Source organism: Achroia grisella, unplaced genomic scaffold, assembly GCF_030625045.1.
Source record: "Achroia grisella isolate CSIRO2021 unplaced genomic scaffold, CSIRO_AGI_Agris_v1 utg770, whole genome shotgun sequence".
NCBI lineage: Eukaryota > Metazoa > Arthropoda > Insecta > Lepidoptera > Pyralidae > Achroia > Achroia grisella.
In genome coordinates, this window is record NW_026713016.1 from 3,512,709 (window position 1) to 3,526,159 (window position 13,451).

The 13,451-nt window shown below is 32.4% G+C and overlaps 1 protein-coding gene across 4 annotated transcripts in view; it reads left to right on the forward strand.

Annotated features, from left to right (window-relative positions):
• The first annotated feature begins 1,376 nt into the window (after positions 1–1,376).
• The window catches only part of LOC131850430 (uncharacterized), a 78,917-nt gene continuing 66,842 nt past the window's right edge, over positions 1,377–13,451 (forward strand). For all 4 annotated transcript variants that reach the window (XM_059200639.1, XM_059200642.1, XM_059200640.1 and 1 more), the window contains exon 1: positions 1,377–1,907. In XM_059200639.1, the coding sequence (XP_059056622.1) occupies positions 1,806–1,907 (102 nt within the window). In that variant the 5' untranslated portion in view covers positions 1,377–1,805. The remainder of the gene's footprint in view (positions 1,908–13,451) is intronic.

A 13,451-nucleotide genomic window follows, 5' to 3' on the forward strand; every position in this document is an offset into this window, starting at 1 on the left:
ACAGTGAACTTTACTGTTACTTAATAACAATAAATACTTACCTACATAATCCATCTGTGTACATTAATGCAATATATATCTATACTGGTGTAAGAAACAATACCCAAACACAAATAAATAGTAACCGAATTCAATTTTGGAACTATGATGTTTGGGTGATCGACCGGCTGGCTATAACATAACTAGTTGCCCTTGACCGTTGATTCTCTGCGGCTACTAAGTATGTAGGTAAATGTTTTTTGTAGCGTACATATCTCTCCTCAGAAGAACATGGTACATAGTATATCGAAGAACGTGAGTTCACACCTAACCAACACCAAAAAACTTTGTGTATCAATTTATTTTTATATAGTCTCTTAGCATGGTAATATGAAAGACGTCTGTAGGTTTGCGCCCTGCCTTGTTTGATTCAAATATACAGAGCGAAATATGGTCATTTTGGACAATCTCTGCTGCCATATCTTGGCTAACAGTTGTGAAGATGTTACTGTGATTAATAGGTACCACTTAAATTTAAGGTATCATTTAAATGCTGATGGTGACTAATATAAATAGCTTCAAAATGATTTAAACTCTGCATAGTAGTAACACTCTGTGTAAAGAACTACAGCAGCTTACGAACGCCTGAAATATTGAAAATCTCACGTCAAATAAATCTATTACTGTGGGGTATTTTATTATTTCAAAATCTCAACGGGTGTAAACTAATTATTCTACTACTCATATAATAACATGTATAAATATTTACCCTTGAGGTCTAACGTTGGATAGCAAACACTGGTTGATTTTCTATGAATATTAGGGACCTATAATATATTTATTTACAGAGGGTAATAAACTATTATTTATCCATAGTACAATCTTTGCTTAGTGGGTACAAAGTTAATTGTTATTTAATAATATAAGTAATGTTATTTACTGTGAATAATAATAAAAGCTGTAAAGATATCTCAATATTTTTTCATATACAATTCTTAAATGACTGGACGAATATTAATGAAATCTAGTAAATATATGGCTCTGAAATGGAAAAAGAAAGGATACAACTGTCTATAAGTAAATTATTATTTAATGAAATGATTCTTTGGATCACGTAGCATCATGTCACCATCGATAAACTTACATCCATACCACAGGCAGACCACATGAATGAGTCAACAGGCGTCCCTCGGCTGCGCGGGCGCAGCGCTAGTTGTCTGCGCATGTGAGTACAGTCGCACTCCGGGCGCAGCGCGCGCGTCGCGCCACTAATAATTCTTGTACACTTACGCGACGCTAACAGTACGATAACATGTGAACTGTGAAGGGCTTATCATATCACTAACATTTCTATCCTATGTGTGATTTTTTGTGAATAATATCTTGTCAATTTTGAAACCTTATTCATTTTAAATATACGGCATGTATTATAGGTCTGTTCATATCTGTTTTGTTAATCGAAACAGTTACTGATCGGCGATTAGTATTGCTACTACATCTGTTACAAACAGTACAAAATTTATGCATAAATAAGCTGCAAGAAAATACCTACAATAAGTATAATATACAATACCCACATAATCATAAAAACTTGTATGACTATTTTTAAAACCTATCTTCAATCTCCATCTCTGATTGTTTTGAATTAGAAGTCACGAAATTTTGTAGGTACCTATAAAATTTGTTGCCTGCATATTAGGAAAGGTACCCAAAGGTGAGGAAGTTCCTTTAAGTTCTCAGAGCAGTGGTTATTGTCAGTGGTGTCGTGTATATGATATTACTTTTTGGTGACCTATGTGAATGGACTGAAGTAGTGCAGCGTGCATATGGGGCAATGCGTGTCCCGGAATCATCCGGGCCCGTATACCTTTTCTCGTCATTACGACGCGGAGAGCACTGCAAGCAGTATCAGTGGTTTCGCAAGGAAGGTGAGTAATTGCTTTTAACTTATAGTTCATTTTATACAAATCTTCTTCATATGTCCGTTTTCATTTGAGGACTAAGGTATTGTAGGTTTACCAACTAGCATTGTGCCACGCTTTAAAATGGAAAACTTGCTACTTTGAAAAAGTTGTGATAGTCTTATCTATATAAACGTCCTCTATGTTGTCACAATGTGTGATTGATTAACAATTCAATCTTCTTCACGAATTTACTGTAGGTACCAACGAGTAGCTTCTACTTTGGTGTCTAGTCTTCTCATATATAAAGTCCTCTTGTCACAATGTTGGTCACCATACTCCTCCGAAGTGGTTTGTTTTTATAAAATGTTTTATGTGTACAGTTAATAGGTCTGGAATTTTTTTATAATGTAAACAACTATACATAACAACACTAAATTTCACCCTTCTACCTTCTACCCCTATTTTTTAATAGCGATTTTAATTTGTATGGCAAAACAACGTTTGTGGGATCAGTTAGTTTCAATATAAATTTCGATGCAATTCATTTTTGTACTATTCTTTTGAAATGTAATCATGAGTAAAGAAAACGATAACAATGTCAGTTCTTTCATTGAACACGAAATATGTATTAATACATTATTACTCGTTTATAATTCAGTAGGGGTAAAAAGGCACGAAACGGCGGATTGCAATGTCATTGGATAGCAATTAGTATCCAGAGTAGACCAGTAAGTCACACGAAGACGGAACCGAGAGCGTTCCGAAGGCGGGAATTAATGTAATGTTTGAAATGTTATGTATCCAGCTACACAGTGTAAAGTATTTCCTGCCCGGTTTCTGTGTGGATGGATAAGAATTCGAACAATATAAAAAAGTCCTATCTCCGGAGCGTTGTCGGCGTTTTTGTGGTCGAAGGTTATAGAAGTAACAAATATCTTACCTTACCTTAGATGGTGCCGTAATATATTATCACACTAACCTAAAGATTTAAGGCCTTTGCCTACTCATACCTTACCAATTTATGTTCCTCACTTAAAAACATATATTATTAATAATATAATGTTAGGCTTATTTTTTATTTATTTATCACGGCTTCGGCAGTCTACCGCTTTAGCTTCCGATAGTCGCAGGTTTGATTGCTCGCACAAGAGTCATTGTTGGTATTGGTCTGAGTGTTTTTTTTATATTTATGCTTGTACTTTTTACAAAAAATACATTTAAGTATATTTGTCACGTGTCTAGTACCCATAACACAAGTCCTGCTTAGCTTGGGACTAGATACCGCCATGTGAATTGTCTAGAAATAGTATTATTAGTTCTTTATAAATACGGATATTTTTATCTATTATTTGGGTTAGGTACCTACTACCTGGGTTAGGTACTTTATGAATATTTTATTTTTACTGTAATATCGTCACTATCTATTTAATATATTACAAAAGACTTGGCTGGTTCTATTACTAAAGTTATACAGTTGTGTTTATTTATTAGATACAAATTAATAAAGTTGAACAAGTGGAAAGGAGGAAGTGTGCGAATAATTTATTTATTACGTCAACTAGTATATGCAGCACCATTGTTTGCATTAACATTTCTAAAACCAATATAATTTTGGCTATATAATTTTCAAAATGAAATAGTAATATAGGTACAGTATACATGTATACTTTTAATATAATTCCGGTTCACCAGTATTCACATGCTTATTAGACCTTCTGCCTTATTGCTGAGGTACATGAACACGTGAGGTCATCATGTTCCTTAGCATGACTTTCCAAACTGAGAGGTCTCTGCTAAATAACCTTTGCTTGTAAATATTCTATACTAGCTATTACCTGCAACTTCGTCTGCTTTTTTTAAATAAATGTTAGCCCATATCCTTCCTTATGATACCTTCACGTCATATTTAATCAGTACTGTTCAGTTGTTTAATTATAACAAGGTAAAAAAGAGTAACACACTATCGCATTTTCTTAAAGTATATGTTAGATTTTTCTGATTGAATGAAAGATTCTATTCAATAACTATACTGGTCAGCTAAACTGTAGTTGATTTATCTATACTATTGTCCCGCTTTCTATCCCGCCTAAATCGTAAATTAAGGTAGGTAATTGGTTTTTATTGAAAGTGAAACTTACAATAAAATTCCGGCATCATTTGTTAAGCTTACCAATAAATACATATAATTCGGTAAGCTTTCAGCCTGGTCTGGCAAACAAGAGATGAGCGTGGCTCATTCAGACATAAACGACTTCTTTACAATACAATTTAATAGATTTAAGTAGTGTTGGAAACTGTTTCATACCTATTTTATTATCTATGTTTTTATAATAACTAGGTATATTGTTTTTACATATGTGACATAAGTGACAATATTTTATGACTATACAGGTGTTTTCTTTGTTCATCTTGTCTTGATCTCTCTCCTTCTCAAGTAGGTATATGATAAAATCGATATAATCGATTTTATTAATGAACTCGATAGAGGTATTTTTATATTCCAAATAATCAAATTTTTTCACAGTCAAGTTTTATCGAAACAAATCTAAATTGAATATTAAGTTATATCAATTAAAAATCAATTATATTGCTTACAAAAATAATCGATTACATATTAATTTATTTCTTAATTGAATAAAATATGTTATGTACCTAGACTAGACTTTATAACAATGAATAAACTTCGCATTATGAAAAACTAACCCACATACCTTTCAATTTAAAACTAGATATGTCCGTAATGATATCACTTTGAACAAAAACAGACGTTTATCGATTTTCAAAGCTCGCGAGGCGTGACTCGGGATGAATGGATGCTGTGTAGCTGTTTATAGGAGCCGCGAGGCTCTGAGATAGTGCCGCCTGATATTCCTCGGTCGACGCACGCTGTCCCACAATTAATTGCTGTATCACATTGCAGGCGGTTGTTGCTCAACGGACACAATAGGGGGCACTGACCCCAACCACAATAGTATCGTCTTTTCTAAAAGCAGAAGGGCTATAGTATTTGAAACTAAGGGAAAAGACGTCAAATATTCGTTTTTTATTTATTATCTAGGTCAATAGATAATTTTCATATGAAAAGAATTGTCTATGCTTTGCTACATACTTATCTTAGTATCGATCATTCCACTCACATTACTGATAAATAAGAATTATAAACTCTTACTCTATGATCATATTAGAAATACAATAATAATTATATTTTGTTATAATAAACACACAGGTACATAAATTGTACATGCTTTAGCCACAACTTCAATCCTAAAGTAATTATTATAGAATAGGACCAATACTCTGATTGCGAAATAGCTATCAAAACATTCAGGCAAAAAATATCGTTGAATAAAATGCTCTTTTATAAAGTGAATTGAACTCGAGTTTGTAGTCAATACATAATAATTTAAACATATACAAGTATGCGTCATACACTTATTCATTAATTTGCCTGCCAGCTGTCAAAATGTTTCGTAACGGATTAGGGTAAGTTGTGTTGAATGTCAAGGTTATGTTCACTTGCATATTTCGATTTGCAGACGGCGGTAGTGCGTTATATTGTATATATAGGTTCAACGCGTTTTTATTTTTAATTATAAGGACAAATATACTTATAAAAAAGTATACTTACTACTACTATGTAATATTATGTTATCTGGATGCTCTCGGCGTTTTTTGTGACTTATCGAAGGCGTTTGATTGCGTAGATCATAAAACACTTTTGTATAAGCTCGAACATTATGGTACTAGAGATAATGACCTAAGTCTAATGAAAACTTATCTAGAGGATAGGGTGCAAACTGTAGATACTGGTGGTGTAAAGTCTAAGGGAACTAATATAAAAATGGGCGTTCCTCAAGGTTCAATATTGGGCCCATTTCTTTTTTTAATTTATATAAATGACCTTCCCTACATGGTAGAGAAAGTTGCAGATATAGTGTTATTTTCGGATGATACTTCGTTAGTGTTTAAAATTGGTCGCCAATGTAATCAATTACACGATGTAAATTATGCTATCTCTGCTATATTAAATTGGTTCACATGTAATAATCCATTATTAAACTCCAACAAAACTAAGTGCATTAAATTCACGCTTCCTAATATAAGACAAGTAAATACGCAGCTATTGCTTAATGATGAAATAGTAAATTTTGTTAATGATACAGTTTTTTTAGGAATAACAGTGGACTCGAAGTTACAATGGGGGCCCCATATTTCAAAATTAGCCAGTAGACTTATATAGTAATTTTTGTAGCTGTGACGTGGTCGAGTGGAATGTGTAGTCATGCTCACTAAAATGTCCAGACATGTGGTGGCGTGGTGGGCCGGGTCATTGGGCTCCCTAAAATATGGTCGAGCTCAGTGATGGCTGGCTCATCCGTCATACTCGTGAACGAGTGCTGCTTGTAGGGACTGGTCTGCTCTTATCACTACGACTGATTTAATCTTATTGTGTTTTTATATTTGAGCCTAAATAAATTAGTGCTGGTTGGCAGTTTGTATTCACACGTTTCGACTTGTAAAATGTGAACTTACAAGGATTGTTTAAAAGAGCAACACACAAGTTTCTTGCTTATTCTTCCTGTGATGAGACAGCTTTCCGAATAAGCGGTAGATTTAAAAAAAATGTTGACTATTCAAAAGTGCTTAAATTAAGTTTATTTGAATAAATGATTTTCTATTCTATTCTATTCTATTCCGTGCTACTACTTATACTTGTCTTATGGTAAAATGGCAGTATCGTCGTATGTTTACCAATTATTCCGATTTCAGATCTCTGTGTCCTATGGACTGGCTGGACGCCAATTGCGATTTTCAACATATATATTTTACTAGCTGTGCCCGTGACCTTCGTAAAATTTATAGCCTATGTGTTATTGTGATGTATAATCTATATTACTTTAAAGTTTCATCAAAATCCGTGCAGTAGTTTTTGCATCGTAACAAACATCCATCCTTACTCACAATATTTCGCGTTTATAATATTAGTAGGATTTATTTATGTTTCTTTCACGTTTACATCGCTACGTATGCCATGTAGCCGATATGTACTAACTATAGGTAAAACAGGATATATCAAAAGAGCAAATATTCTGTGAGGACACTTATCTGAAAGCGAAGGAAAAATATTTTAAAGCTATTATAAACATATAAATAATAGCTCAAACTATTAACACCGCCTTTTGTACGCTTATTATTCTGTTAACAGACGTACAAAAGGTGTAGCATATTACATGTTTGATGCAATTAAGAGCTAAATAAAATAGACTTCATAAAATATCGACCAGTTTATTCTATAATAGTTTCTTTTCCATTTTGGTAACATTACGATAAATCAACACCGCTAAACCGCTGCGGGAGTTAGATGGTAAAGCATTTGATTTTAATGCGTATTCCTTTTATAACATGGACCACTAATAAAAGATTTATTGAAATTGTCGTGAGAACTGTAACATATAACGGAAGCACTTAGTTGTGTTAACGCTGATATAAAGTTGATGTTGGGTTCTTTTTAACAAGTTGTTTTAAATGCTGAAATTAATTGATACTCTGTGTACTGACGATAAATTTGTTCTGTCAATAATTTCGAGAAATTTGAAGTATATAATTTGAGGAATAAGTTTAGGATGATATACCTACCGAATTACGCTAAAAGATCTTTGGAATATAAAATTGGAAATTTATATTTATATATGTACAAATCATAATAAAATATTCGTATAAGTACTGTATTTACTTTTAATATATATGACCTTGGTGGTCTAGCTATTTAGCACACCTGATGGTTGCGAATTCGATTCCTCGGACGATACAAATATTTGTATTCATGAGCATGTTTATCGGTCTGGGTGTTTAATATGCATATTATGTAAGTATTTACAAAAAAAATATCTAAATATTTATATCTGCTATCTAATATACCCACAATACAAGCTCTGCTTATTTTGGGACTAGGTGGCTTTGTGTGAATTCTCCAGGAGTATTATTATTTTTATTATTTCGTTATATATTCTCGATAAATGAATTAATAAGAATTAAAACTGGAAGACTATGTATATAAGTGTACACTTATATAACATTTATTTCTTCTACATAAGGTCGTCTACGGCCACAGGTGATTATATGAAGCAACAGCTGTAAAATTAAGTTTTCACCATCGCCGTGCAGATTCGTTGAACAGGTTTCCAGCCCGATGCCCCATGTAATAAGTATGTACGTGTATACCTGCTAATTTGTAACTTACGTAGTATATAGAGATCTAGTACTTTCATAATAAAAGTAGTACAATAAAAATTACGGAAGATATTTTAAAATTTAAAAATAACTTTTTATTCTTTATTATTATAGCTGTGACGTGGTCGTGTGGAATGAGTAGTCATGCTCACTAAAATGTCCAGATATGTGGCGGCGTGGTGGGCCGGGTCAATGGGCTCCCTAAAATATGGTCGAGCGCAGTGATGGCTGTCATCCGTCATACTCGTGAACGAGTGCTGCTTGTAGGGACTGATCTGCTCTTATCACTACGACTGATTTAATCTTATTGCATATTTATATTTGACCCAAAAATTAGTGCTTGTTGGTAGTTTGTATTCACACGTTTCGACTTGTAAATGTAAACTTACAAGGATTATTTAAAAGAGCAACACACAAGTTTCTTGCTCGTTCTTCTTGTGATGAGACAGCTTTCCGAACGAGTGGTAGATAAAAAACAAATTGTTATGACTATTCAAAAGTGCTTAAATTAAGTTTATTTGAATAAATGATTTTCTATTCTATTCTATTCTATTCTATTCTATTGTACATACACATAGGAAAAAAACAGTGATATAATAATTGTAATGTACAAGTACGAGCTTATCTCTAAAAAGAGATATCTTCCAGAAACCCTAAAAATGTTATAGGATAGTGTGTTAACTAGATCAGCCATACATACGTGTACGAAAAAAAGATATTGTTGTAATAAGTATAAGAATCAAAAGATTACTACTCGATGGAATTATATTATTTTGTTTAATTCCGCCACAATCAACATGTGTGAGACCACAAACATTCGGTGCGGAAACCTGACCAGCGAATGTTGAAATGGACTTCCGCAAAATAACACCTAATTCGATTATATAATCAAAATATTTTCTTTATAATGGTTTAATGAAATATTTTAGTTATTTATTTATTTCACGCGGGTGAAACCGCGGGCACACCTTAGTACATAAATACTTTCTGGTCATAATCATGTTCGCGATCAAACAGTACATTATTTTCGGAAAAGTGTACAGGAAGTAGTTGTACATGCTTCACAATTGTGATTATGGTTTAAATTAACACATCTTGAGGATTACTTTTGTTATGTAGGCAGTTTATTGTTGTAGAACAACTGTATGACTGCAGGTTATTTAAAAAGCGTGACGGAAATAAATCATTAAAGAATATTTTGTACATACTTAGTTATTACAATTTTATTTATTAAATATTTGGTAACCATTGCTTTACTCGCGAGGTAGTTAATACAATTGTGAAATCTTTTACTGCCTGCTCTTATGCAGGTGTACATAATTGTTGAATAATAAGATAATAATGTGTCCATATGTAAAATGAAAGGTTGGATGTGTAATTTGAATCAGGGTTCAAAAGTAAGTGTTTGTTCTCCAGACTGGCATTGCAAGTGGCATCATGAGCGTCATATAATCACGTGATGAATATAGATCTGTACGGTTTTAATATTTTATAATCATGAATAAATAAATAATAATAAACCCTGGACAATTAACACAGCCCCATCTAGTCCCTCGGTAATCAGATGTTGTGTTATACCTAGATACTAGACAACTGATATAAATGCTTAGATATTTTTTTTATAAATAAGTACATAACATACATAGAAAACATCCAGACCGAAATAAACAATCACAGTCATGAATAGTATGTACCGTGCGAGAATTCGAACCCGCGACCATCGGAAGTAAAACGTTGTACTAAACCGCTAGACCTCCAAGGCCATCAAAGATGATTATCACTTACCATCTCATTTCAGTTAAGTACCTATATAAAATAAAAATATACTTTTGTATGTATGTAACTGATATACCTACCACTGTATTCTTCTGTAAAGAGAAAGTGATACGTAAATAAATTATACACTACCTTTAGTGAAATGTACATCGTAATGATAATTCATAGGTATTATTGGAGTGTTTACTGTATCGCTGACACGTGACCGGTGATTTATACCTCATAGTGCCCTTTGGCATTTCGCATACATGTGGGCAATTGTAATACGTGTATATATTACAATACTTTCCAAATACACATTCACTATAATAATATTAAATTTCATAATGCCCATTCACACTAAATGGCCATTAAAAAGGCCATATCAATTGTTTACGAGATTTCTTATTGGATCAGTAAGTAATAGATAAACTATGCAGTAATAACAATGTAATAAATACTTTTAGAAAGTTTAAATCTATTTATATTGTAATTACTAGATATATAGACCAAAACACAGCAAAACACCCACCTTTGTGATATTTGGTTTTGCTAAATTAGTGGTCATTAATTAATTAGTAAAATAAAAAGTAGTATGAAATTGGAACTTTCCTGTAACCGAAATCATTGCCACAATTAATAGCTAATGTTGTACCTACCTATCACAATAGTGACTTCTTCTACTATGAATATTTCCTGTATTGTTTGCCCTTTGTTTTATATATTTGCTAGCTGACCCCCGATTTCATGTCCGTATAATATTTTTGTCAGAAAGGAAAAAGAACACTTTTATTTAAATACAATACAATTTTATGTGAAGCCAATAAATTAATGAAAACCGCACCACAGTCCACTAAGCCCTTTTTGAGATTAGCGTACACGAACACTCAGACAAACAGACATTAATACATATTTCTAACAAACGTTTTTTTATGTTCTATTACAGTTGTAAATTCCCCTTATAATATTTTTTCTCACAATTCTTTTATGCACAGACAATGTTTAAAAGTTTATAATAGTTTTTATTAATATCTGTAATTTTAAAGTATTTAATTACTTACCCAATAGTCACTATATTATAATATTTATACAGCAGAACAGACAATGTATTGTAATAATATTTCATAACGAATGCTGTAATCAGTGTTTTTAGAGTGAGAGTGAAATATGCAAATATAATAATCAAGTTTGACACAGCATAATAACCTCAAGCTCTAGATTTAGATAGGTTTTGCAAGTCACGTATCTAATTATATCAGAGTCGATAGGGTATCGATAAACAGGTCCATAAAATAATTTTACTTCCACCTGACCTGGTTTACTTAGCATTAGGACATGTCATCTACGATACCAGGATTGTCAATCTTTTCTAGCGACCCTCATGCTTGTTTAGGACTTAGGATATGTTATTCACATACAAGTTAATAGTGATTTATTCTAAGCTTATTTTGGCCCCAAGTAAATAAGTAATTTTTATTTTGTAGTAACATTTGTCAAGAATGTAGATAATACGGCCCGCGGGCCTCATCCGGCCCTCGGGCTGTACCAATAAGGCCCACGATTGCATATTTATCAAATATATTTTTAACAACCATGTACTATACAATTTAATAAATAAAATAATAATAACTGATTATATTGACATTTTATTATTAGTATATAGTACTGCCATTTTTTTACACGCCTTACCTTCTAAATTTAATATATATGGTTCTTCTCTGTAAAATTGAGCTAAACACCTTTATGTACCTAGCTGTTTCGAAAATATTGCGTAACGTAAACGCAATATTTTCTTATATTTTCTTCTTCTTCTTCTTCCTGTGTTTTTAGGTATTTTTGGAGTCGGGTGAAAAAATAATAGGTTTTAAAAAATTCATTCTTATTTACTAAAAATAAAAAATAAATTTAAATACGCTATGTGGATATACTAAACAGATTATTTTTTTAAAACAAATTGCAAATCGCAAATACAAGTATTACGTTTGTATTTGCGATATATGCGATAAAGTCAATCACACCAAATATATACGTATTTACAATTCATTTTTATACATGACTTTTTTACATCTACATCCGAATTCCGAAAATATAAATTGATCTTGTAACTAAATCCCTTTTGTGGGTATGCATCAGTCGTGAGAAGCTTTCGCTCATGTGGTGGATCATGTTACTTTAGATCGAAACGTGAACTCTTCTTTACTGCAAGTATTGTATTTTTACTTTCTCAATAACAATTGTATATAGCAGGTAATATGAATAAATATGTCCATCGTTGCACCAAGAATTACCCCACGACGAAACGAACGAAAGTGACATGGTACAGAGTTAGCAATGAGATTTCCAATACTATTTTGTGTATACAGGATATGTTACACACATATCCTGTATCCCATATAAAATATATAACTAAACTAACATAATAAAGAATATAGTTCAGAAACAGAAATAGCTTGTAATCATTTGATAAAGAAATAAATCAGTAATTTAGTAAATATTTGATAGGTTTCAGAAACAACCTTTAAGAAATAAATTCAATATGTACATTACTTGTATTGTATTTCTATAGTAAAAAACTTTGGTGTCAATGGCAGAGAGTCAGGAACAGGTGTTGTTTTCAATTCACCCTCGGATTCGCAACTGACGTTCATTAAACTTTATAATAGAGCTATCTTAATAATTTTAAAAGTATTCTGACCAGAGGAAATAATTGACGAAATTAAACTTTAGCTCTGGTACTATAATAAAAGTTACTATCATCTTTTATATAATTTTAATATTGTCATTAGAATCTAATGACAATTTAAAAAATATACATAATATCTCCATCTAATGATTAGATTTACTTGAAACAAATAATTAACTTTTGAATTTTGAAACTGCACTATATAACCTAAACTGAAGGGCTATTAATTATCTGAAAGGCGGAAATAATAACGTCCATATATAAAATAACATACTAATATTGCTTTACAAAAGTTTTTACCTCGAAACTTTCTAACAATGAACTAACACCGTTATAAGATCTGAAGGCAAATTGTAAGTACTTTTACTGTAAGACCACGCATTATTTATGAAACCAAGATCCCTCGAAATAAAGTACGATACAGCACGACTGTCCCACCTCGTGATGTACAATAATCGACGTTAATTCATTCTCCTCAAATGTTTCTATACAGATCAGGGATGCCAATAGTACAAGAATCTTCGTACAAATACAATATTATTAATATCGTCCGATGTAGCTGTAAAAGCCAGCTGCGGCCAACAGCATTAGAGTAGTCCGAAAAAAAAAACGATATTTCACACTTTTGCAAATTTGCACAAGGTACCTAGGGAAGTCGGTCAATATATATGAGATTAAATAGGCAAATTGATCTGACGTCCGAAATATCAGATTTTTTTATTTTTTCGAAAGAGGCCAACCGTTTTAAGGTTGGCAACCCTGATATAGATCAATGCTCGCGAACCAGTCGATCTCCGGAGTAGTTCAATGAAGAAAGACAAATGAGTAGATTTCCTTTAGTCATCATCACGACCCTGTGTCAACATGAGTAATGATACCGGCCATTAACCATATTGTAG